General features: G+C 46.0%; 1 protein-coding gene across 10 annotated transcripts in view; it reads right to left on the bottom strand.

Moving 5' to 3' along the window:
- Window positions 1–3,059: 3,059 nt before the first annotated feature.
- The window catches only part of FARS2 (phenylalanyl-tRNA synthetase 2, mitochondrial), a 524,473-nt gene continuing 505,820 nt past the window's right edge, over window positions 3,060–21,712 (bottom strand). For all 10 annotated transcript variants that reach the window (XM_059399371.1, XM_059399372.1, XM_059399375.1 and 7 more), the window contains one exon: window positions 3,060–3,349. In XM_059399371.1, coding sequence (XP_059255354.1) covers window positions 3,211–3,349 — 139 coding nt within the window. In that variant the 3' untranslated portion in view covers window positions 3,060–3,210. The remainder of the gene's footprint in view (window positions 3,350–21,712) is intronic.

The following is a 21,712-nucleotide window of genomic DNA, read 5'->3' as shown; positions in this document are numbered from 1 at the left end:
TCCATGGCTCCAACTATTGTACAGAACATCAGTCCCCCACTCTAAACGGCCGAACAAAGGTGCCCGGAAGACCACAACGTTAGCTCCATCAACTCCACCACCACTGTTATGCCCCCTCCAGCCGCCGGAAAAATATGTATCTGACCTGCAGATGGGGAGGGGCCCACGGCCCTGGCTAGTTGGCCCACAAGTGCTGTTTGAGTGACGGTGTTCAGTGGGAAGACTGGTGGGCTCCTGGCAGGCACGAGGACGGAAGACACAGCATGTCCACTGTGGTGTCTCATTAAGCAGAGTCAGCGTGTGGCCATTTGGAAGCTGCCATGTGTCCTTTGGGTTCCCTTTCTTGTTTCTTGTCTGCCAGCCCACCAGCCCATGGTCGGGTACATTGGGCCAGCATTGGGAGGACTGGTTGATTCCAAGAATGACGGGCTGCTGGGGAATCAGGTCAGCAGGGGGTCACCAGCAGGAAGAGGAAGGAGTGGGGAGGGGATAAAGTGACGAATGTCTGCGGAGCCCGCAAGGCTGCCCCCTGAGGCTGCAGCTGGTCACAGAATTTATCTCCATGAACTTCAGAGTAGCCAGAGACTGCTGACCTCTGTCCGGCTGGCATCTGGGACGTGTGGGCTGCAAAGGTAGTGGGTCCTCAGCTCCAGGACACGGCTGCGACCTTAGCCTGAGCCTTCCTGACTCTTATGAGGGTCAAGGCTTTTCATGGGCCTTACACCTGAGGATGTGCTAAGATGTCGGATTCGGTATGGTGTTGTGGAAAATGGCTCTGGAAAGCCTGGTTCTAGGCCTAGCTCTACGGTACTTAGCTATGCCCTTGGGTACGTCCTCTTGACCAGCTAGTGTCCTCACATCTATACTCATCTAGGGAGAGATATGGCTGCTCTCCAGGATTTTTTTTTTTAAGATTTATTTATTCGAGAGGAAAAGTGGGGTGGGCTAGAGGGAGAAGGAAAGAATCCCAAGCAGACTCTGCACTGAGCATGGAGCCCAAAGCAGGGCTTGATCCCACATCCCACAACCTTGGGCTCAATCCCATGACCCCGAGTTCATGACCTGAGCTAAAACCAAGAGTTGGACGCCCAAGCAACTGAACCACCCAGATGCCCCCGCCTCCAGGATCTGTTCCCATTCGAATATTGCACAGTTCTACCTCTTCCCACCTGAATAACGATCAGAGCAGGTGTCATTTACTGCTGGCTCGTTAGGCTCCAGGTTCTACACGAAGTAGAGCGCATGAGATATCTCATCAGGCCCTTGCTAGCACTCTCGGGGACAGGTGCTATTATTACTCCTATTATACAAAGGAGGGACCCGAGCACCCCTGAGGCTCACGGTGCTGGTGCTGGTGTTAGTCACTGTGCTTGACTTTATACAGAGCTCTCTGTTCTTGAGCTGCAAAGTGCTATTCATCTTATGGCTTAAATGGCTTTTCTTATTGTTTCCTTTCTTGCTACGTGTTCTCTGGTGGGGGCCACATGGAAAGTCAAGAGCCGGCTTCTCCCTGGGCTCTGGGGTGGGGCAGTTAGGCGTGAGTGCCAGACCGTTGGAGTGGAGCCCATGCAGCTGGCGTTCTCCAAATGGAACCGAGACCCAAGGAGCCGGAGGGAGGGAGGCACAGACCCTACCACCAACCAATTTATGTGTAGATGGAGGTTACTAATCTGGACGCAGCAGGCTTGAGCGTGAGGCCGGCCACCTCCTGGGTGTCATTGCTGGTCAAGTCCTGTGACTCCTTTAGGGCTCAGTGTCTCCTTTGCACAATTTAGATAACTGATAGTGTATTGAGAGGGATGTTCAGAACAGCACTCTGTGAAGCCTTCTGAATGTCACTTCTCCAGGCCCGGGGAAGAGGGTTTGGACCAAGCACAGGATCTGACAAATCTTTGCTCTGGCTCAAGGCCAGGGGGCGGCACCCTGATTGTCTGGGTATTACCCACCTAACTTGTTTTATTGGAGAATATTAATCAATGCCTAACAGGTCTTGGGGATGAATAGGACCTCTGGAAATGCAGCCTAAGACTGGAGCAGAAATGGTCTGCTAGCAAACGCTACTGAAGAAGACATTACGAATCATATTGTGCCTTCCCACTCGGATCTAGCCACTTAAGGAACTGTATCCAGGGGACCCCAGGACCTTGGACAGCAGTTAGATTCCAAGCCTGGGTGCAGAAGTTGGGGTTCTGCTTCCTTAATTCCTCGAAAATCCAAAGGAAAAGTACAAATGAATAACAAGGTAGAATGACATGAAAGCCCATTCCTTCCCTTTGAGAGCAGCTGCCCACCCCCCACGCCACTAGCTGATAATGGCCACCCCTCATCAAATATTTATCCCAGCCCTTGCAGTCCTCCATCAGCCTCCAGCATCTTGCCAGGGATGGAATTTGATTATTAAAAATGGTCAGGAGTGAGGCCGGCAGACTACAAAGTGCCTGGGATGGAAAAGGGGGGGACATCAAAGTCCCATATTCTTCCTTAAAGGTCGTCTCCGGAAGCACGGGCCTTCTGTGAGGCAATGAATGCAGGCATTCAAGGACGGGGTTCCTGTGGGCCTCCCAGCCTCTGGGGTGGCTCTTGCTCCTTTCCTTCCTCACTGCTGGGCCAGAAGGAAGCTGAGCCCAAGCCCTGGGCCAAGAGGCCTGGCTCCAAGCCACGGGTTTATGAAAAACAAGAACTATCCTGCCCCATTCAGACACGTGACTGCCTTCACTTTTGAGGGGGGCCCTGGCATTTCATTAGTGCCCTGTGTGAAGCCTGCCCTTTGCAAAGCAGAAAACGAAGAGAAGAAAGCAAGCATGGAAGCAGACTCAAACAATCTTCTGGTGTCTGGAACTTCTGATGTCTCTTTGTGTCTTCACTCATTACAAGGGTGGAAGGGCCTGACAGGCCAGAAATCACGCCTGGTCTTTATACTTTAATGGACCCTAGGGACCAATTAACCACACTGAGCACCAAGGGGCAAAGCACTTTTTCAAGGAAGAGGAGGGATCTCTTATATTATTGCTTCTTTTTTCCCTCTTTCCCCAAATAAAAGACAAATACTATGTCAACAGCTTCTTAGGAGCGATCCTTTATTTTCTGAAAGTCCCAACACTGACCCACTTATCAAAACATGACAGATGCCCCCATCCACTAACAGTAGCCTTTTCTCTCCCACAAATCCCTGGAGCCTTGAGCGGCGGCAGCTTGGTCCAGGCGGTGGCCTCAAAACCTGCCCTCTACGCCCAGCAGCTGCACCGTGGCCTCCTGCACCGCCTGGTGCACGTGCCGGACCTCTCTCTGGGACAGGGTCCGCTCCATGTGGCGGTACGTGATGCGGTAGCAGTGGCTGATCTTGTGTGTCCTGGGGAGCGAAAGAGAAAGGCAGGTGAGTGAGGGACAGGCGTGCCTGCTGCCTGCAGGAGCCGTGCTGGCGGCCCCGAGCAGGCCGACCCCAGTGGGGAGCTGAGGATCGGATCCGGGTGGTAGGGAGACATCACTCGCCACAACAGCCTGCACCTCTTGTATGCAGCGTGGGAAGTGGTGTTAGGGGAACACGGACCTGAACAAACAAGTTCCCGCCGGCCCAGATGCACTCAAGTCCCCAGGGGAAGGGCACTTCTTAGGGGTCTCCAAGCCCTGGAGATTATGGTCCAGCAATTGGGATGCAGGGTCTGGCTTCTGGGTTTTCCGTCGGCTCCCCAGGGGACTCTGAGAAGCAGACAGGGTGAGGAGCCAAGGCCGGTATGCCTCCACCCTTCTCACAGCACAGGAAACAATCATGTGTGGAAGGCACACTGGGGTCCCAAGGCCAGGACCGTCCCCGAAGGCTGAGCGAGATCACTCTCTTCACACCCCTGTAGGCCACGGAAAGCATACAATTGTGCCAGACAGACATGCTTCCAAGGTCCAGGTGGTGGAGACTTTTGCAGAACTTGGTCTCCACAGAGGCATGTGACAAGCCACAGATACTCTGAGGACAAGAGGCTTTCTCCACAGGCCTCTGTGCTGCAGACGCAGTGCTGCTGGAAGGACAAGGCCTGCCCTGCTAGGGCCCTTAAGAGACTGTCCACTGCAGAAGGACTGCCCAATGGCTAATTGCACTGGGCCCTGCACTAGGCCTCTAGTGGCTGCGGGAAGCCCCCGCCCAGCCTCCCCCGGGTGCAGAACACAGGCTTTTCTTCCAACCTGATGTCACCAAGAAAGGACGCGGCAACATCCCGAGTGTCTGAGAGATGGAAGCTTCTGGAAGAGGAGCAATGGGTTAAGGAGGGAGAAGGAGGGTGGAGGAGATGTAGATGCCGGAAGGTGATGCAAACATTTATGAGAACAAGTGCGGCCTCACGATCTGGGGGCCCAGATTGTCAGTGACGTGGGGACCGTGGAAGGGCGCGATGGTTTCCTGTGTGTGCGGGGAGGGTGCACCGAGCCCTGCAAGAGGATCCTGTGCCAGCCCTTCTAATTCCCTGCCTGAGGGAGGGACACAGAGGCCCCTTCTGAGCACAGGGTCCTAGCACTGGCCCCTCCATCTCTGGGCCTCGATACACCTTTCCTGGTCTCTGTTCCTTCTCTGTTGAAAGAGCTAACAGCATAGCGCCTTACTCCACCAAGCTCTCCAAACGGTTGTAGAGACCTATCTAGAAAGTGACAGGGCTCTGCAAACTATGAAGTGCTATACGAGTGTGAGGCCAGAGGATCCTGGTGGCAACTATTAATTAGTACACGTTCTCATCAGTTCACTCTGGCGTCTCTTACTTGCTTAAGAGTTGGTAATATGGCTGCTCGACAAGCCGAGATTTCCAACCCAAGATGAATGGGAAAAATTTATCATCTTGCTTCTATGTGCTTTGGAGAAGGCCCCCATCAGGATTCGTGGGATTCAAACAGCTTTTAGAAAACATTTCGATGAGTGAGGCATAAATGAATCACAAACATATGGATTAATTTTATAAATTGAGAGAAATAAAATTGGCAGAATATTTGATGGTAATTCAGTAGATTCAGCTGAAAATCAACCAGTTTTGCCTTTTCCTTACATTACTGGTGAGAGAGAGAAGATTTACTTTTATTTGTTTTCTAGGAACTTCCTTTTTTTTTTTTTTTTAAAGATTTCATTTATTTATTTGAGAAAGAGAGAGAGAGAGCACACATGAGCCAGGGGAGGAGCAGAGAGAGAGGGACAAGCAGACTCTATGCGGAGTGCGGAGCCCGATACAAAGCTGGATTCCCTGACCCTGAGATCACAGCCTGAGCTGAAATCAAGAGTTAGATGCTTAACTGACTGAGCTGCCCAGGTGGCCCTCTGTTTTCTAGGGACTTCTTTTTGGAGCTTCTAGTTGTTGGGACACACTCCTGCCCTCCTTGTGCTTGCTGGAGAACTGGAAGAAGTGGAGTTGGTGTTGGTCATGAGTTTCCTCAGCCTTGAGGAGCGGGCTCTCCACAAGAACCACGGAGTCACAGAAAAGAGGGATCTTGTGGCTTATCACTGAGTAGGTATGAAGACAGACTCTCTCAAAGGAGGGATGCCCTCAGTGCCAACTCCAAGTATGCAAATTCGAGAGCCCATGATTCTTTTGTACCACCCAATGTGGACCTTTTTAGTCAGAAACTTCCCAGTCTTGTATCTGCCATGACCCTCAGTATATCTCAGTAACAGCAGCAGGAAACATTTCTGTAGTGAGTCTTGCATACTGGGCACCATTCCAAGCCCTCTGGAGGTGTTCACTCCTGGAAGCATCCAAACCCCACGGAGTACATAGCATTACGGTCCTGATTTATACTAATGAGGAAACTGAGGCACGGAGTGCAAAGTAACTCGCCCAACTTGAAACAACTACTAAGTGGCAGGGCTGGGTTTGAAACCAGGCAATGTGGCAGGAATGTAGATGGTAGAGCCACTGTGGAAAACAGTCTGGTGGTACCTCAGAGGGTTAAACAGAGAATGACCCTATGACCCAGCCACTCCACTGCTAGGCATATACCCAAAAGAACTGAAAGCAGGTGTTCAAACACTTGTATGAGAATTTTCACAGCAGCTCCACTTAAAACAGTCAAACAGGGGATGTGGCCATCAGTGGATGAATGGATACACAAAATATGGTATATCCACACCAAGGAGTATTATCCAGTCCTTTAAGGAATGAAGTGCTGACACCTGCTACAGTGTGGATAAACCTCCAAAAGCAGGCCACGTGAAAGAAGCCAGGCACAGAAGACCACGTACTGCATCATTTCAACCACATGAAACATCCGGAAGAGGGCAATTCATACAGACGAAAGCAGACTGGTGGTTTCCAGAGGGTGGGGGAAGGGAATATGGGCATAAACAGCTTAATAAATTAGTAAAGGGGCCGGGAGGCTAGAAGGGGAGCCTAGCAGGAGGAGCCCTACCACTGAATGTCAGTTACAGGAAGAACTGACAACCACAGACTCCAACAGAAGTGTCCGTTATTACAGACCCCAGCAGAAGGGTCTCGCCAGTCAACAGTCATCAGTGACAGGCCCCCACGGGCAAAGATTTACATCACATCTCCTTCAAGGGACCCACCACCTGCGGGGCAGGAAAACTCAGCGAGTGAGAAACCGTCATCACCCCAAACTCTCACTTCTCTCCAATGGACTTTTTCCCAAACGACCCCGCTCAACTCCTCCTTCTTCCCCATAAAGAAGAGGATGAATGGGACAAATTTATCCCTCTCAAGTTCTCCTTCTTCTCTTTCATTTGTGGGACTTGCCTATGGTTGTGTCATAGCCGGCTTGTTCTGGACTATAATTCTCTTTTATTCCCAAATAAACACACGGTTTGCTGGGAAGATCACTGGCCATTTTAAGGTGAACAGTGGGTATGAGGCTTTGTTCTGGGGTGAAGGAAATGCTTTGGAACTAGGTAGGTAGTGTGATTGCCTAACACTGAGAATGTACTAAATGCCCATGAACCGCCCACTTTAAAAATGGTTAATTTTCACCTCATTACAAACACACACAATCTAGGGAATTTGGGTTTTAGAGCCCAAGTATTAAGTACCAGGCCTCGTGCTCCAGCATATTCCTCCTCTCTTCCTGTCCCACCCCCAGCCTCTTCCTTCTACCCCAACTTCCCCTAGGAAATGACAGGGTTTGCAAGCTATTGAGAAGGGTAATGTCTTTAATCCTCCTGCTCAAGGACGAGATGGCGTGAGCCGTCTTCCTTTCTAGCTCTGCCCTGTGACTAACGGAGGGCACAAGCCACACATGAGGCATAACTGAGAAGCCCTAGGACAGAGATGGTTTTTAATAAAGGCCTTTCCTGCTTAAGGAGCCCTATAAAAGGCAGGCTGCAAAGCCAAGGAACTGCGGGGGATCCAGAGAGCTGCGGGAAGAGCATGGGATTGGGGCGCGGGGGTGGGTGTTGCAGCAGCAGCTCCTGTCCACCCTCCACCCCACCCAGCGGGCTGGGCATTGGGAAGCTGCCACCCCCCGCCCTCCAGTCTCCCACGGGCACAACCTTCAGGATGAGAAAATTTCCCTGGAGGAGAGAAGAGACTATATGGACAATTGTAGTTTTCAAGGTAAACACAAGTTCTCTCTTATGTACTTGAATGGCTTCTACTTGTCAGCAAAATAAATGAGAAGACCCATGTCTGAGTTTGAGAGGGCAAATCTCACTAAAGGAAGTTTAAAGAAAGAGTCCGAACATTCTTTTTGGTGCTGGGATTTCACTGCGTTGGGATATTGGCAAAAATGAGCTGGTCGCTGGCTGGAGCTTGAATTTTTAACAGAGACTGAGAACATTTGAGCTTCAAGGGGTAATCACTGGTCTCCTCACAGATTCCTTTAGTCTGTCCACAAACAGTGTGCTCTAGGCACTGAGCTGGACAGAGATAAGCAAGTGAGGAGAATCCCGACTCAACCAGCTCACATCCAGGGACTGGTGGTCTGCCAAGGTCCTTCTGTCACCAGAGAGGAGCCCAATGGAGAACCATTTCCCTCAAGGCCGTGAGGAGCCTGGTGCTTGCCGTGTGAGGTCAGCCATGCCGCACTCCCCACCTCACATGCTCCTTTAGCAAACGATTCTTCCCTCTGGCACTTTGTTGTAATCATTTCTGTGGTGAACATACAAGGTGTGGGAGGCAGGAGACCTAGCTCCCAGTCAAGCCCCAGCAATGTCTATGTGGCCTCCCCAGTGAGAGGCCCGGACTGAATGGGCCTGAAGCTCCTTCAGGGTCTAACTTTCCAAGAGTTAGTGCAGAGAACAGAGGAGTTTCTAGAGTAAGTGCACATGTGGAGGAAATGAGCCAGCCAGCGAGCAGTATGTGTGAGCCTGGATGGAATGAAAGAGCAGGGGGCCCCAATCTGGGGCAATTTCCAGATAGGCTGACGCATGGACACAAGATGCATTAGTGATATTAGTGATCAAAGCAAGAGGGAAGGAAGTTGGCTTAACGGGTTGGATTATGGCTTGAAAGAGCCCACTAAGAAAGTCTCCCTGTAGAAGGTAGACCTAAAATTGTAACAGACACTCTGGACACCTTTTAGCCTCTCTTCACGAACTACCCTCCCCCCAACTCCCACCCAATACTCTCCAGAATGAAGAGGTTAGCCTTTCTCATTCTCAGAACAGTAGGTCTTAGGCCCAAGGCTCCCTGGTAGGCCATTTGGAGCGGGGCCCTCCCCCCAGTTCCTATCCAGCTAGCATCAGAGTTGCCTCTCACTGCTGTTGCTGCTGTGGTTCTTCCCAGAGGGATTTCTGTTCCTGGGAGTCAGTCATAAGAAACCAAACCAGATGGTTCCTCTGACAGTTACTGCTTTGGGAAAGACAACTCCAATCCAGGCCTTGATGGAGGGAGAGTCAGAGCCAGGGAAAAAGGGACTTGCTGGGTGCAGCTTGAGTAGAGTTGCTTTCAAACCTGCCTTCCCCACCTACCACCCCGGCTCCCAGTCAGCTTGCATGTTGGCAACTCGAGAGCTCCTCAGAGACACACATTTTGCCGGCAAGAAATGCTTTTTCATATCAAACACTTGTCAAGTCCTCAGGGAAGTTTTAAAGTACCCCCAGGGTTTTATTCACATCAATCCCTGTAGTTTCTCCTGGTACTTCCCAATGAGGGTCTCACGCCAAGCTCCTCAGGAGGAAGGAGTTCATGCTCACGCCTCCTGGGGAGTGGGGCCCATGTTCTTGGTTTCCACATGCATGCACATAGAAAATAATTGCTTTGGGGAAATCGTCTAATAGAATCTTTTATGGAGAGGCCCAAGACAGAGACTAACCAGTGCCGTGAGTTCTCCGCTAGAGGAACTCGGGCCAGTTCTTAATCTGATTCAGGTTCTCATTCCAAGATACAGATAATGAACTCATAGGGTTTTTTGAAGAAACTGCATGAAAATAATACATGTTAAGGGTTTAGCATAGTTTAGACTTAGAGTTACTGATTGGTATTATTATTTATGTAACTGAAGATTATAGAGCCTCTACTCTGGGCCACACAGAAAGACCTCAGATGAATTATTGGAGCTTCAACACCCCATCTGTAAAAATGGGTCCCTACTTGGATACATGCTACAACACAGAGGGAACTGAAGGCATCATAGTAACTGAAACAAGCCAGACACAAAAGATCAATCATAGAACTCCACTTATATAAGGTCTCTAGAGTTGTGAAAACTCATAGAGACAGGAAGTTGAAGGGTGGTTGCCAGGGACTGGGGGAGGGAGGAGGAGGAGTTAGTGTTGAATGGGGATAGAGTTTGGGTCTGGGAAGATAAAGAAGACCTGGAGATGGACGGTGGTGATAGTTGTACAGAAGTGTCAATGTGCCTAATGCCCCAGAACTGTACACTTAAAATGGTGAAAAAGGTCAATGTTATGTATATTTTATTAAAATAAAAAAAAATTTTGAGAAGCGTTGGCCCAAATAACCTAGTTCACTATTACTAGAAATGGAGGTTGGGAATTCACATTTATATTAAAAACAAATAAACAGAAGACAAGAACAAACCCCCATCCCCCAATTATTGCTATCCATGTGGCAGGACTGTTGCAAGGGTGTAACATGGTTGGTCTCTGTCCTCCCAAATGGTTCATTTTGATTTTGTTAACCTAGCTACTAAGCTGCCCTGCATTTCACACAAATGAATTTTTATGATATCCTGCTCATAAAGCTACAACGAGGTTTGACCACATTTGAATAATTCTCGTCAACTATTCCATAGTTTTCCAAACCATCCTCACACACTTCTAACCAGCTTGGAGTAATGGCTCATTTTGCACAGATTTCCAAAGCTCTGTGCTTTTTGGTTGTGTGGAAAATTTGGAAGAGGTTTTATTTTTCTCCCTGGCTTAGTCTGCCAAGCCAAAGTCAACAGAGCTAACTTTAACTCTCTACTGTTACATGGCAGCTTCCCAAATGTGTTGACACTTTGGTGGATGAGTCAGGTTACAAAACAGAAGATTTGTGGTAGGTGAAGTGCTACATTTCCAACTCAATCAATTGATCAGTAATTATTTATCCTGTGCTGAGGCAGACATTGTGGGAGATACAAAATACGAACTGCTTGATCAATATATAAATATTCATAGAGTGGCTTCTCTGTGCACAACTCAGTGGCAGTGTTAGAGGGAAGAAGTATCCCAAAATAATACAAAAAGAAGGATTAGGCTAGATTACCATCTATTTGGGGTTTAAGACATTTATACATGGAAATACACCAACAGGACAAAGCTATTCATGCTAAATGTTAAATGAATGACACGGACTGTAAATGGCTTAGCAGTGAGAAAGATTGGGAGGGGAGATGAGATTAGATTTAGATCTTAAAGTATGATTAGGATTTTTGCAGGTGAAGGCCAACGGGTGCATCCAGCTGGCAAAATGACACAAGTACTGGCCGGGAGGCGCTCAGTATCTTTTTCCTCTTCCATTTCAATGCGGAATTGCTGAGTGTATGTTGCAGGGACAAATGGTCCAGGGAAGAGGTGTCCAGAGGATGCATGATCTGCTGGGAGAAGGCTACAATCACAGCAGGAAGCCAGCTTTGGTCACAGCATGTACAGGAAGTGACTGACCCTGTATGAGGGAAGGGTCATTTCTGCAAAGGCACAGACAGAAGCACCGACATGCATGGACAGATTGAGGAGAGGTGAGTAGTTCAGAGTGGCTGGTATGGGTCTATACCTTTCTATAGTACAGAACTGGTCGGGGAGGAGGCTGCAGAGTGGGTGGGGATTATAGAGGAGGGCCTCATGTTCTGGTTCAGAAGCCTCAAGTGAAAATGCATCATTAAGCAATCAACCAAAACAACAAAGTCTAGGATCATGTCTCTGTAATATCTTGACTGCTCTGGGCAGTTTTATTGTATCTAGAGTCTGGCCCTCAGCGAACTTCAAATCTTACTCCCCCAAAACAATAGAGGATTGCTCAGATATTATGGTTTACCATGTCACCGATCTGATAGTAACAGCCACCCAACCAAGGGGGTATGCTACAGATCTATCCTCAATCCCATATTTATAAGTAGAATTACTCATAACTGTGTTACGCTGTATAGATAAATTTCTTTAGTGAGTAATGGATGAAATGTGCTAATTACTTTAAGAAAGACTCAGTGTCTAACTATGAAGGAAGTATTAGGAAAGAGAAATTTATATACATTTCTAGTGACTTAGAGTTATTTTGCAAACGTTTTTGAGGAGGGAGTCTCTGGGTCTAATTAACAGTACTATGTCTTGACAAATAGTGAGTGGGAGGTTGAGGGAGAGAGTGACAAAATAGAGACTTGGCTGTTAGGATGAGCTTCTTCTATCCATAGTATTCTAGGCTGGAGTACAGCAGTGATATCTTGGTTAAGGATTCATCACACAAGCAACATATTTTATGGAATCACAGAATCCAAGACATGGGACTGTAAAGATTTTCTGGCCCATGCTTGAGCACTTTCTAAAAAGCCTTCTGCTGGATTATTTCTGGGGATGCCCATTTCAGGCTTTCCCAGTGCAGGTTGGGAGCGAGATTCCCTTTACATTAAGCTGACAAGTGCGTCCTATGTTTCTCTTGACTTGTGCTGGATTCTGTCCCACAACAGCCCTGGCAGGGACTCCCAGGACCATTGGTAGTCAGCGTTGGAGGCAGCACATATAATGTTGGACATCACTGTCTTTGAGATTAAATGTCTGTCTATACATCTGCCCACCCATCCATCCATCCAACAGATGAAGTGACTATCCAATATATGTCATGCATTTTGCCAGGTATAAGGACCTAATGGTAGAATAAAACAAAACGAAACAGACCTGACCTCATGAAGCTCAAAGTCTAGCATAAAATATGGGCATTAATCAAAGAATTAGAAAGAAATATAAACTGCTACTACCCTACTGGGCTTGAAGAAGAGGTACATGGAGCCATGAGGCTACATAAAAGGGCAATTAACTTAAATGGGTAGATCAGAGCGGTGTCCTGTGCAAGTGTCAGTGAACAACTCACAAGTTGCTGGAATGTTTGTGTGCACTCCTTTATAGTCATACCACAGTTATGGACGTCCCTAATGGATTTATTTTTACCATATAGAGAAGGACATGATTATCCCAGACCATCTATTCCCCTGAAGAGCTAACATGAGGAAACCAAACCAACAGATATGTGTCCTAGAACCTGTAACACTTATATGAAAACTATGTTTAAATTCCAAATATTGATAAAATTAAAGAAAGCTCTGGGCTTTGCCATCAGACAATCTTTGTAAAATTGAAATACTTTGTTACTAGCAACAGTGGCAACAATAAGAAAGATTAACAATTATAAAGTGATGCAGCTTCCAGAGCCTTAGACGCACATGGTTTTATAGTACATGGTTTTATAGTTTTATTGGTTGAGACCCACACGGCAATCCTGATAGGTGGTCACCTCCTTCTGCAGAGCCAGGTGCAGGCCCAGACAGATGCAGTGACTTAGTGAAGGCCACGGCCAGAATATGTGGGGACTCACTTCCTTTTCATTCAGGTCTGCTCATCTTTTTGTTATAGGCACACTTTGTTCAGCCTGTTAATGTCTGCTGCAGGCACCAGTACCTTTATTTTTAAGATTTATTTATTTATTTGAGACAGAAAAAGAGAGAGAGAGAAGGAAAGAGAGGCAGTGCATGAGTGGAGGTGAGGAGCAGAGAGAGAGGGAGAGACAGAATCTCAAGCAGACTCTGCACTGAGCATGGGTGCCCAATAGGGTGCTCGATCTCATGACCCTGAGATCATGGCTGAGCAGAGATCAACAGCTGGATTCTCAACCGACTGAGCCACCCAGGTGCTCCACCATTAACTATTTTTAACCAGGGATATCCCAGTAACGAATATTATTTACCAATTATATTATAGGATGCTTTTAGAAATATGGCTAGGACTTCATCACAAAACAGGGAAAGAATAAATTCATTAATAAATATTACTTAGCAGAGAAAGTGTAGGAAGTATAAAGAAAGCAAGGGTGAAAGAAGAAAGGAAAAAAAACATTTTATTTTATTTTTTTTAGAGAGAGAAAGCAGGGATGGGGTGGAGGGGCAGAGAGAGAGAGAGGGAGAGTGAATCCTAAGCAGGTTCCATGCTCAGCACAGAGCTGAACACAGGGCTCAAACTCACAGCCCTGAGCTTATGATCTGGCCTGAAATCAAGAGTCAGATACTTAACTGACTGAGCCACTCCGGGGGGCCCCAAGAAAAAAACATTTGAAAGGGAAGAGTGATCTACTATGTACTCCGTGCTAGGCACTTTCATGTTTCATTTTAGCCTCATCATTCACAGAAAATACAGGGGGAAAAAGAAAAACAAACAAAGCCAGAATAAGAGAGCATATGAGATTGACGAGGCCAGTCAAACCTGGAGAACACAGAACCCAGACCTGCAGGTTGCGTTTGAACTAGTGGAGATAATAAACTTGCTTTAGCACTTGCAAACCAAATGAAAAGAAAGCCTTATCCATTCCATATTTCATAGTGCCTGAGAGAAGACTGCAGTTCTTTAGGGAAGCAAAACTTACCCCAACATAATATTCTAAAAGAAATTTCTCAGGTTGGGCTTCCCACAGGGAACTTCTCATTAATAATGGCTATGTTTTATCGGTCACTTAGTATGTCTACATGCATTATCCTATTTAATTTTTGTCACAGTCCTATCTTAATGGGAATTATTTATCCTATTTTGCAGGTGAGAAAACTATAGCTCAGAGAGGTTAAAAGTGACTTGCCCAGGTCACTCAAACAGTAGGTAAGACATAGGATTACAACTGAAATAATCCAAATGCTTCCAAAGCTATGCTTTTAATCCTGGATTGGGGATACTGACTGCTATTAGTGGCCAGTGTCTCACTATTTTCAAGGCAGTAGTGAGTTTCATAAGGCTGTTCCCTTGATGAAACTTGAAGGAATAGCCCTAAAATGTACTTCCACAAAATAGCAATTTTGCTTCAGGCAAAGGAAGTGGGTTGGTTCAACATAGCTTTTTTGGTGGCCTAGATATCTTTGCCACTTGGATAAATCCAGTGACCTCTACAGGTCTCCCCTCTTCCTCAATAAAACAGAAGCTATGCTATTTGTTCTTAACTAGTCCCTCAGTTAGGAAAAAACTGAAGTCATGTGAAAAAAGCACTGTCAGCAACTTCGAAGAAAGTACTAATAGAGTCAGAGTCAGAGTCCGTAAACCATTTTAAAATATTATTGAATTACAGTTATCCATTTTCCAACTCACTGAAAACAAGTATTTTCTTTTTGGTATTTTCTTACTTCAAAAAAAAAAATAAAGATATCAAGCTCACATTTCTGGTGTACTGTGGGGAAAAATAGTCTTCTGAAGTTGAATCTGTCCATAATAAATAATTAGGCAAGATTTGATAAGACTGCCCCTGGGTTACTTTCAAAGGAAAAATATCAAGACACCTCAATTGTGGACTCACAGGGCAATGTGACATTATCATGCTCATGCCTTGAAGAAAGTACTAGTGTGGGCTAACATCTTTAGGTTCCCTCCTTTCATACTTCATGCTGAGTTTTTCTTCTTTCTGGACAAAGGAATGAGTGCAGGGTTGGACAGTGTGTGTTTTGGACAGATTGCTAGAACAGGTGACCAAAGAATATGTCTGTCTCTCCCATGTATGCCAACTAGCTCAGAATAAGATAGTAGTGAGCTAGGAAGGTTCCAGAATGATGGCAGAATAAAATAAAGATCCTACTGCTATATACTCCCAGATGTGTTGGATAACATACAAAGACATTGGCTTTGAAAAGAAGTAGATAGCTAAATAGATCATATGAAAGCAAGTGAAAATCTCCAGGTACAAAAAATAAAGGAAAAAAAACCCCTGTGCAATAGTAAGTGCCTAATGCTTCAGTTGCCTAGAGCAAAGAGAAGTATCAGTTATTGTAACCTGAAGTTTATATTTTAATGTCCACATGGGAACAGAGATGAAGGATTTTGTCCACATGAAGCAAGAAGATGGATTCCTGCACAAAGCTGGTACAACCAAATAAAACAGTAGACTAAGGAGAAAAATACATCCTTGGCACAAAGAGGAGCAAAGGAATCTTGTCTCTGCTTAGATTCTGAGAACAATGTAAAGGAGTCTACCCTGAGAATCACAATCCCAGTGTCACAAGAGGCTTTTGGATCCAAAACATACAATTCCTCAGATCTTCAAGCTGAGAAATCAATATAAAATTGGTCCTGGAATGGTGCTACTCTAGGATACCTGGCAGAGGAAAATGCAGAACACTCTGGAGAGAAGGTTAGCTACATGGGGTCACTTCAGGAAAAGCTCCAAAGAACACAACCTCACAGCCAAAAACTACAGAGCACATGAGGAAATGACCCATGATATGCCTGAGTCATTAGATAAAAAACACATGATTAGTACCCCAAGAATTTCAGACACAAAAACAACCAGAGAAGTGTTTAAAATGCTTAAAAGTGGATTTAAACATTTTAAAATGCTCCAAAGACATAAAAGAACCATAAGAAAGAACATTAAGAAAAGAGAATAGCAAATCAGAACTAGCCCCACATAAAAAATGCAAGCAACCATGTGAATACTGCCTCTGAAGGCGGCCAATAGTCAGACACCGGTGAGAAACTCAAGGCTGATTTGGTGGCTGTTCCTAGAGATTTGTAATCAGTGGCAAGGTGAATGCCTTAGATCTGAATTGCTAATCCTTTGTAAATAGTAACATCATCTTCTCCAGTGACTCATTCTGTGTCAAAGGCCATACTTCCTGCAGACCCTGTCATTGTCTGTAGTGCAGAACAATCCTTATATGGAAGGGGGTACTAACCCAGATACCATCATTTGTCGGGAGTTCCCATCTGCCCCTCAGAATGTGAGGAAGATTCCTTTCTGGAGAGAGAGGTTCCAATGACCTCTAAAAACTTTGAGTACTTGCCAAGTTTTCTGTCAGTGAGATTTAAAAGCCATTTACTTTTGTTTATTTTATATTTACTGAGTTGGTTCATGCAAAAAATGTATAGAAAAATATAGTTATAATTTTAAAATGGGTGGAAAAGTTAAAATGACAGATTAGACACAGCTAAATGAAGAATTAGTAAACTGGAAGACAGGTCTGAGGAGCTATTTAGCAGGCAGCAGAGTGAAGGACAGAAATGGAAGACAGGAGAGAGGGCAAGAAGCATAGGATAGAATATGAGGACCAGAAGAAGCCTAGAGAGAGAACAAAGAGAGGCAATATCTGAAAAGGTAACAGCAAGAAACTTCCAGAATTAATGAAATCCTCGGACTCTGGAAGCACAGTAAATTCTGAATGGGGTAAAAGGAAACAAGTCTGCACCAGACACACGGTAATGAACCTGCAAAACACTTAGGACAAAGAGATGACCTTGACAACAACTAGAGGGGAAAAATACAGAACTTACAAAGGAATAATGCAAGAAATGGTCAACTTCTCAATAGCTCTGGAGGTCAGGAGTGAATGGAATAGTACCAACAAAATGTCAACCTGTATCAATTGTACTCAGCTAAACTGTTATTCCAGAAAAATGGCAAAATCAAAACACTTTCAGACAAAGTGAGACAACATGAGAGGTTTACTGCTCAATACCTTACACTAAAGACCTGTGAAAGGTATATTTTAGGAAGGAAACTGAATTCCAAAAGAGAGCAGATCAAAGAAGAGGAATTAGTAATTAGTAATTACTCAGAGAAAGACTAATAGGATGGCTGGGATCACAACCAGCTGAAAGCTAGGATTCAGATGCCACAGTGTTCGGGGATAGCTCCAGCTCAGACAGTAGTCCCAGAATTGCTCTAAGTTGGAGTAAGCAGCTCAGAAAGCCGATCTCCCATTCCAACCATCAGTCACAGGCTTCCCAAAGAAGCAATAACTTGCTAAAATACCCCATGAGGCCATACAGCTGAAGAGTTGAGAGCCCATGGTCGGGAGGCACACAGACCTGCTGACAGCACATGCTGGGTGTGATTTCTTTCTGGAAAGTTGCTGGATCTCTATAAGCCTAATTTTTAACACCTCTTCATGGGGCTACACTATATCTTATAGATGTATGTGTAAAGATTCCAACACAGTGCCTGACACAAAATAAATACCTGATTAAAAAATAATACCAGTTACTGGGGCACCTGGGTGGCTCAGTGGGTTAGGCCTCTGCCTTTGGCTCAGATAGTCATCTCAGGGTCCTGGGATTGAGCCTCGCATCCGGCTCTCTACTCAGCGGGGAGCCTGCTCCCCCTTCCCCTTCTGCCTGCCTCTCTGCCTACCTGTGATCTGTCTGTCAAATAAATAAATAATTAAAAACAAAACAAAACAAATCACTAGTTACTATAATTAGTATTAGCATTGTAACCTTTGCTAACTAATTTGTTTGGTAAGCAGCACATACATTTATTTAGATTAATAAAAAAGTTATGTGTCCCTAGATTTACAGAAGAAGAGAAAAATAAACAAGAGCATTAAGATTAAAAGAAATTTCTTGGGCTCCAGGTGCTAAGTACTATACCCTCACCATCATGCTGCTCCTGGCCTTTGAGCACCTCAGGCTGCATGATGTCTAAGCAGCTTCCCTGTTAGCATCACCACGGTGCTGGCTGAACCCGGACTACTGGTTTTCATTAAAACTACATGGGAGTGGTTGGTGAGTCTCTCTGTGAAACGCTGTGTTGACTGCAGTTGATTTGGAAGTTCTAGCCTAGTTGGTTTTGTTTTTGAAAACCACGTTCTGCAGTTACCTCTGGCCACAGGACAAATCAAAATAGAGCAAAGAGAAAAGACAGATCTGCTGCTCCCTTTTCAACGGATAAGACAAAGCCATGAAACCTACAAGCGTCTTAACATGGGGAGGTAAGGGGAGGCAAAAGAAAGGCCTGGATGACTGACAGCTCTGTGCCAGAGCCGATCACAGGAACAATTCATTAGAAGATGCTCATTTACCTTAGTCTCTAGGTCTACATATAAGTCTGTGCCAATGGCAGAAACAGCAACTCCCAAAGCACAGACAAGTATCTAAGGAGAAAAGTTGCAGAGGGATCTAGTGTCCTGTTGGCAGACACCAGGGAGAACTCTATAGCTGGAATGGAGGGAGAAGTATAAATTCTGGCCTTCCAGCAAAAATGCCAGAGGGAGCACCCTTTCTCTTTGTTATCAGCCAAATAAATTGATGTACAAAGCAGAGACCCCTCTGGCCATCTGCTTTCTTCAGTGTTTGCAGAAGTGACTTTGATTCATAACGTTTCCATGCAACACATGTACTTTCTCTCTCCTTCTCTCTTATCCTCCCTCTGTCTCAACATCCCCAAATCAGGCCAGCAGGAAATTCTGGGGGCTGAACTGTTACTTTGTTTTGGGCACTTTTGTTTAAAAAGGACTAAGTATTTTTATAATACACTCTGAGTATCTGATCTTAGATATTTTCAAAACTCTCTTATACAGCATTAATCCCATGGCAACAATAGGGAAACTGAGACCCAGAGGGATTGGGTGATTTGCCCACTTAATGGCTTACCACTGTGTTGCCTACTTCACCTGCTCTGCTAGTGGGGGCAGAGTCTGCAGGGATCTCTCCAGAACACCCTGCTACCCCTTTCCTAAGATGGGGTTCTGGGTGAGAAAACTGGCGGTGGGGCACCGGGAAACAGCATCAAGAAGTTTGGGGTATCAAGGCTATCAAGAAGTTTGGGTTCCTAAGATACTAGCCTTTCCCCTAACCACTCGGGAAATTCTGAGCAAGCACCTAACATCGTTAGGCCTCTGTTCCTTCATACGGACTAGACGGTCACTAAGATTTCTGGCTTCTTCACTCTGAGTCTCTAAATGCTTAGGTCTCTGTCCCAGGCAAGGATGGATGAAAAGCTGGGACCCTGGAGGAAGCACGTTCCTAGGTCAGCATGGCACCGAGCACCTGATCTATGACACTCTGGCCATGGGAACTGGTTGATTATAAACAAGCAGGTTGTTCGCTGGGAGATCCAGCGGTTTGAGATGCCTGAAGTCAGGCTTTACTATGGTCCTTTTGAGTAAGTAGCTACAAAACTGCTAATTGGATTCGGCAAGTTGCTGAGTCACCATCGGGTAAGATCAAGTTGCTCTGCACAGACTCCAAGTCCCATCCTGTCAGCAGCTGAGAACATTTTCTTTGTGATGAAAAAGAACCAGAGCACGCAAAGACACGCAGTGGATTGGCTTTCACAATTTACGACGCATAATTAAAACCTAACAGACCACGGTTAGAAAGCATCCACCACAACATTATTTTGCCATTTGTCTTTTAATTAAATGTGTCCCATGATTTAGCTCTAACTCGACACAGATCTCTGATGCTTAGAGGGAGAGAAAACACACAGAGCTCAGAGCACTGACGGATTGGTTATGACATCTTCTTGGAGGAGGAGGGTAGAGAGAAGAAGCTCAAGTGTTTCATATAAATCACGATCTTTCCTTTCTCAGGATCTTTGCACATCACAACGGAGAGATTAAATGAATCTGGCCTTTCACAAAACCACCACTGGGCACACGATGGATTTGGGGAAACCCTGCAAAGAGGAGCCAAGGCAGAGCTGGTGGAAGGACTTTTTTTAATCTTTCAGAATGGATAGAGTGATAAGTGGGAGGAATTTACCATTATGCCACAGAAAAGAAACGTTTGATAGAGCACTGGGGCACAATCCGGGGTGGGAGAAATAATTTTTTAATTGAAGTAAGTCAAGACAGAATCCTTCCCTGTGATATTAACGGCTTACCACAAATAAGCAGCAAATGTGGTGCGTCTAAGGCCCCCTTGGGGGGGGGGGGCATCGAGCAAGGGTGCCGGGAATGGGGGTTCTGGGCTGTGAACTGTCTTCCTGAGGGCATCTCAGGGTGGGGGCACTGCATGTCACCCCAGTCTTCCACCAGGCTCGAACCAGAAACAGGCAAGGGAGCATTTATTCATCTACTTTGTAATTTGGAGTTGGCATGAAGGGAGATACCCCACTTTAGAATCTTCAGAAGGATCCGTGATTGGAATTAGATTTACTAACTCCCTTTTAAAGGATTTCTCACTGGAATGAACGCTGGGGAAGACAGAACTGAAAGCAGTTCACATATGGATCATTCTTAAATTTGCTTTGCTTAATAGGAAAAAGGTGTCAGTTGCATGCTGGGGACTACTGCATTTTTTTTTTTTTTTTTAAACTCATCCACCATCAAGTGTCCAGGACAGCAGCACCTGATCCCTGGGCTGGAAGATGCCATTTGCCTTGTAAGCGAGAGAACGGAAGCCCAAAGCTATTGGCTGAAGCTACTCTTCGCTTTCCTTCCCAGGGCGACACCAAAGAGGCTCAACTTTTATGATTTCCCCAAGTAGTTAAAATCACTGAGAGGGTGTGGGATCCTTTATGGAGAGCTGTCTTCCAAAACACCATTTATAAGACAGCGAGTGTCCACACTCTAAACCCAGAAGCAAGGCTGCATTAGGTATTAGAATTCTAGCCTCACTTCTCAAAGTCCCCCTAACTTACGTTAATGAAGTTGACCTCAGTATGAAAAAGGAAGCCAAAAGTTCTAGGTTTAGTTAATAGGGTGCTTAGCAAAGCAAGATCCAACATGGTAAGGAACACTTCGATACTGTGAGAATGGGCTGACCAAGAGAGATGCTTAGAGATCAGCTGGAAAGTTGAAAGAGAGGCTTTGAATAGCCACCTTTTAAATGATCGTGCCTTCCTTCCCAGGCAAAAATACGAAACTCCTTCCATTCTCTGCCACCAGACCCACACCTCGCCAGCATCGTACCATTCTTTTCTCTTTCTCTCCTGTCCCTCCTCCTTCCGAAGGCTTAAACCCAGCAAAACCATGGGCATTCTACGGCCTTCAAATTCTGAGGAGCTTGTCTGACAATGATGTTTTCTCTCTCTTGGATCTGCCACCCTCTGCTCTCTGGGCCTCCCACTAGTATTTAGAGAAGTTCAAGTCCATCTTGAAGAAACTCTCTCGATACGGCTAATCTCTGGCTCTCTTTCATTTCTTGCCTCCCGTCAGAGCCAATGTCTGTGTAAATGCCTCAGGTCGTCTTGCTTGACTCACTTTCCAGTGCACTGTAGTCTTGTCTCATCATGAGGGTTGAGGCGCAGAGGTCTGGTGTGTACTGTGCCCCCACGTGTGGGGCTGGGTCCGCAAGCGAGCTCACATGATCTTCTCATTTGCTGTGGGCGTGTCTCACAGGGGGGCCCTCTACCTGGGACCCTCCCTCAGGGGAGGGATTAGTGTGAAGGGGAGG

The sequence above is a fragment of the Mustela nigripes genome, chromosome 5 (assembly GCF_022355385.1).
Source record: "Mustela nigripes isolate SB6536 chromosome 5, MUSNIG.SB6536, whole genome shotgun sequence".
Classification (NCBI taxonomy): Eukaryota; Metazoa; Chordata; class Mammalia; order Carnivora; family Mustelidae; genus Mustela; species Mustela nigripes.
Note: the sequence above shows the minus strand (reverse complement) of the source record. Positions and strands in the feature narration are given on the sequence as shown.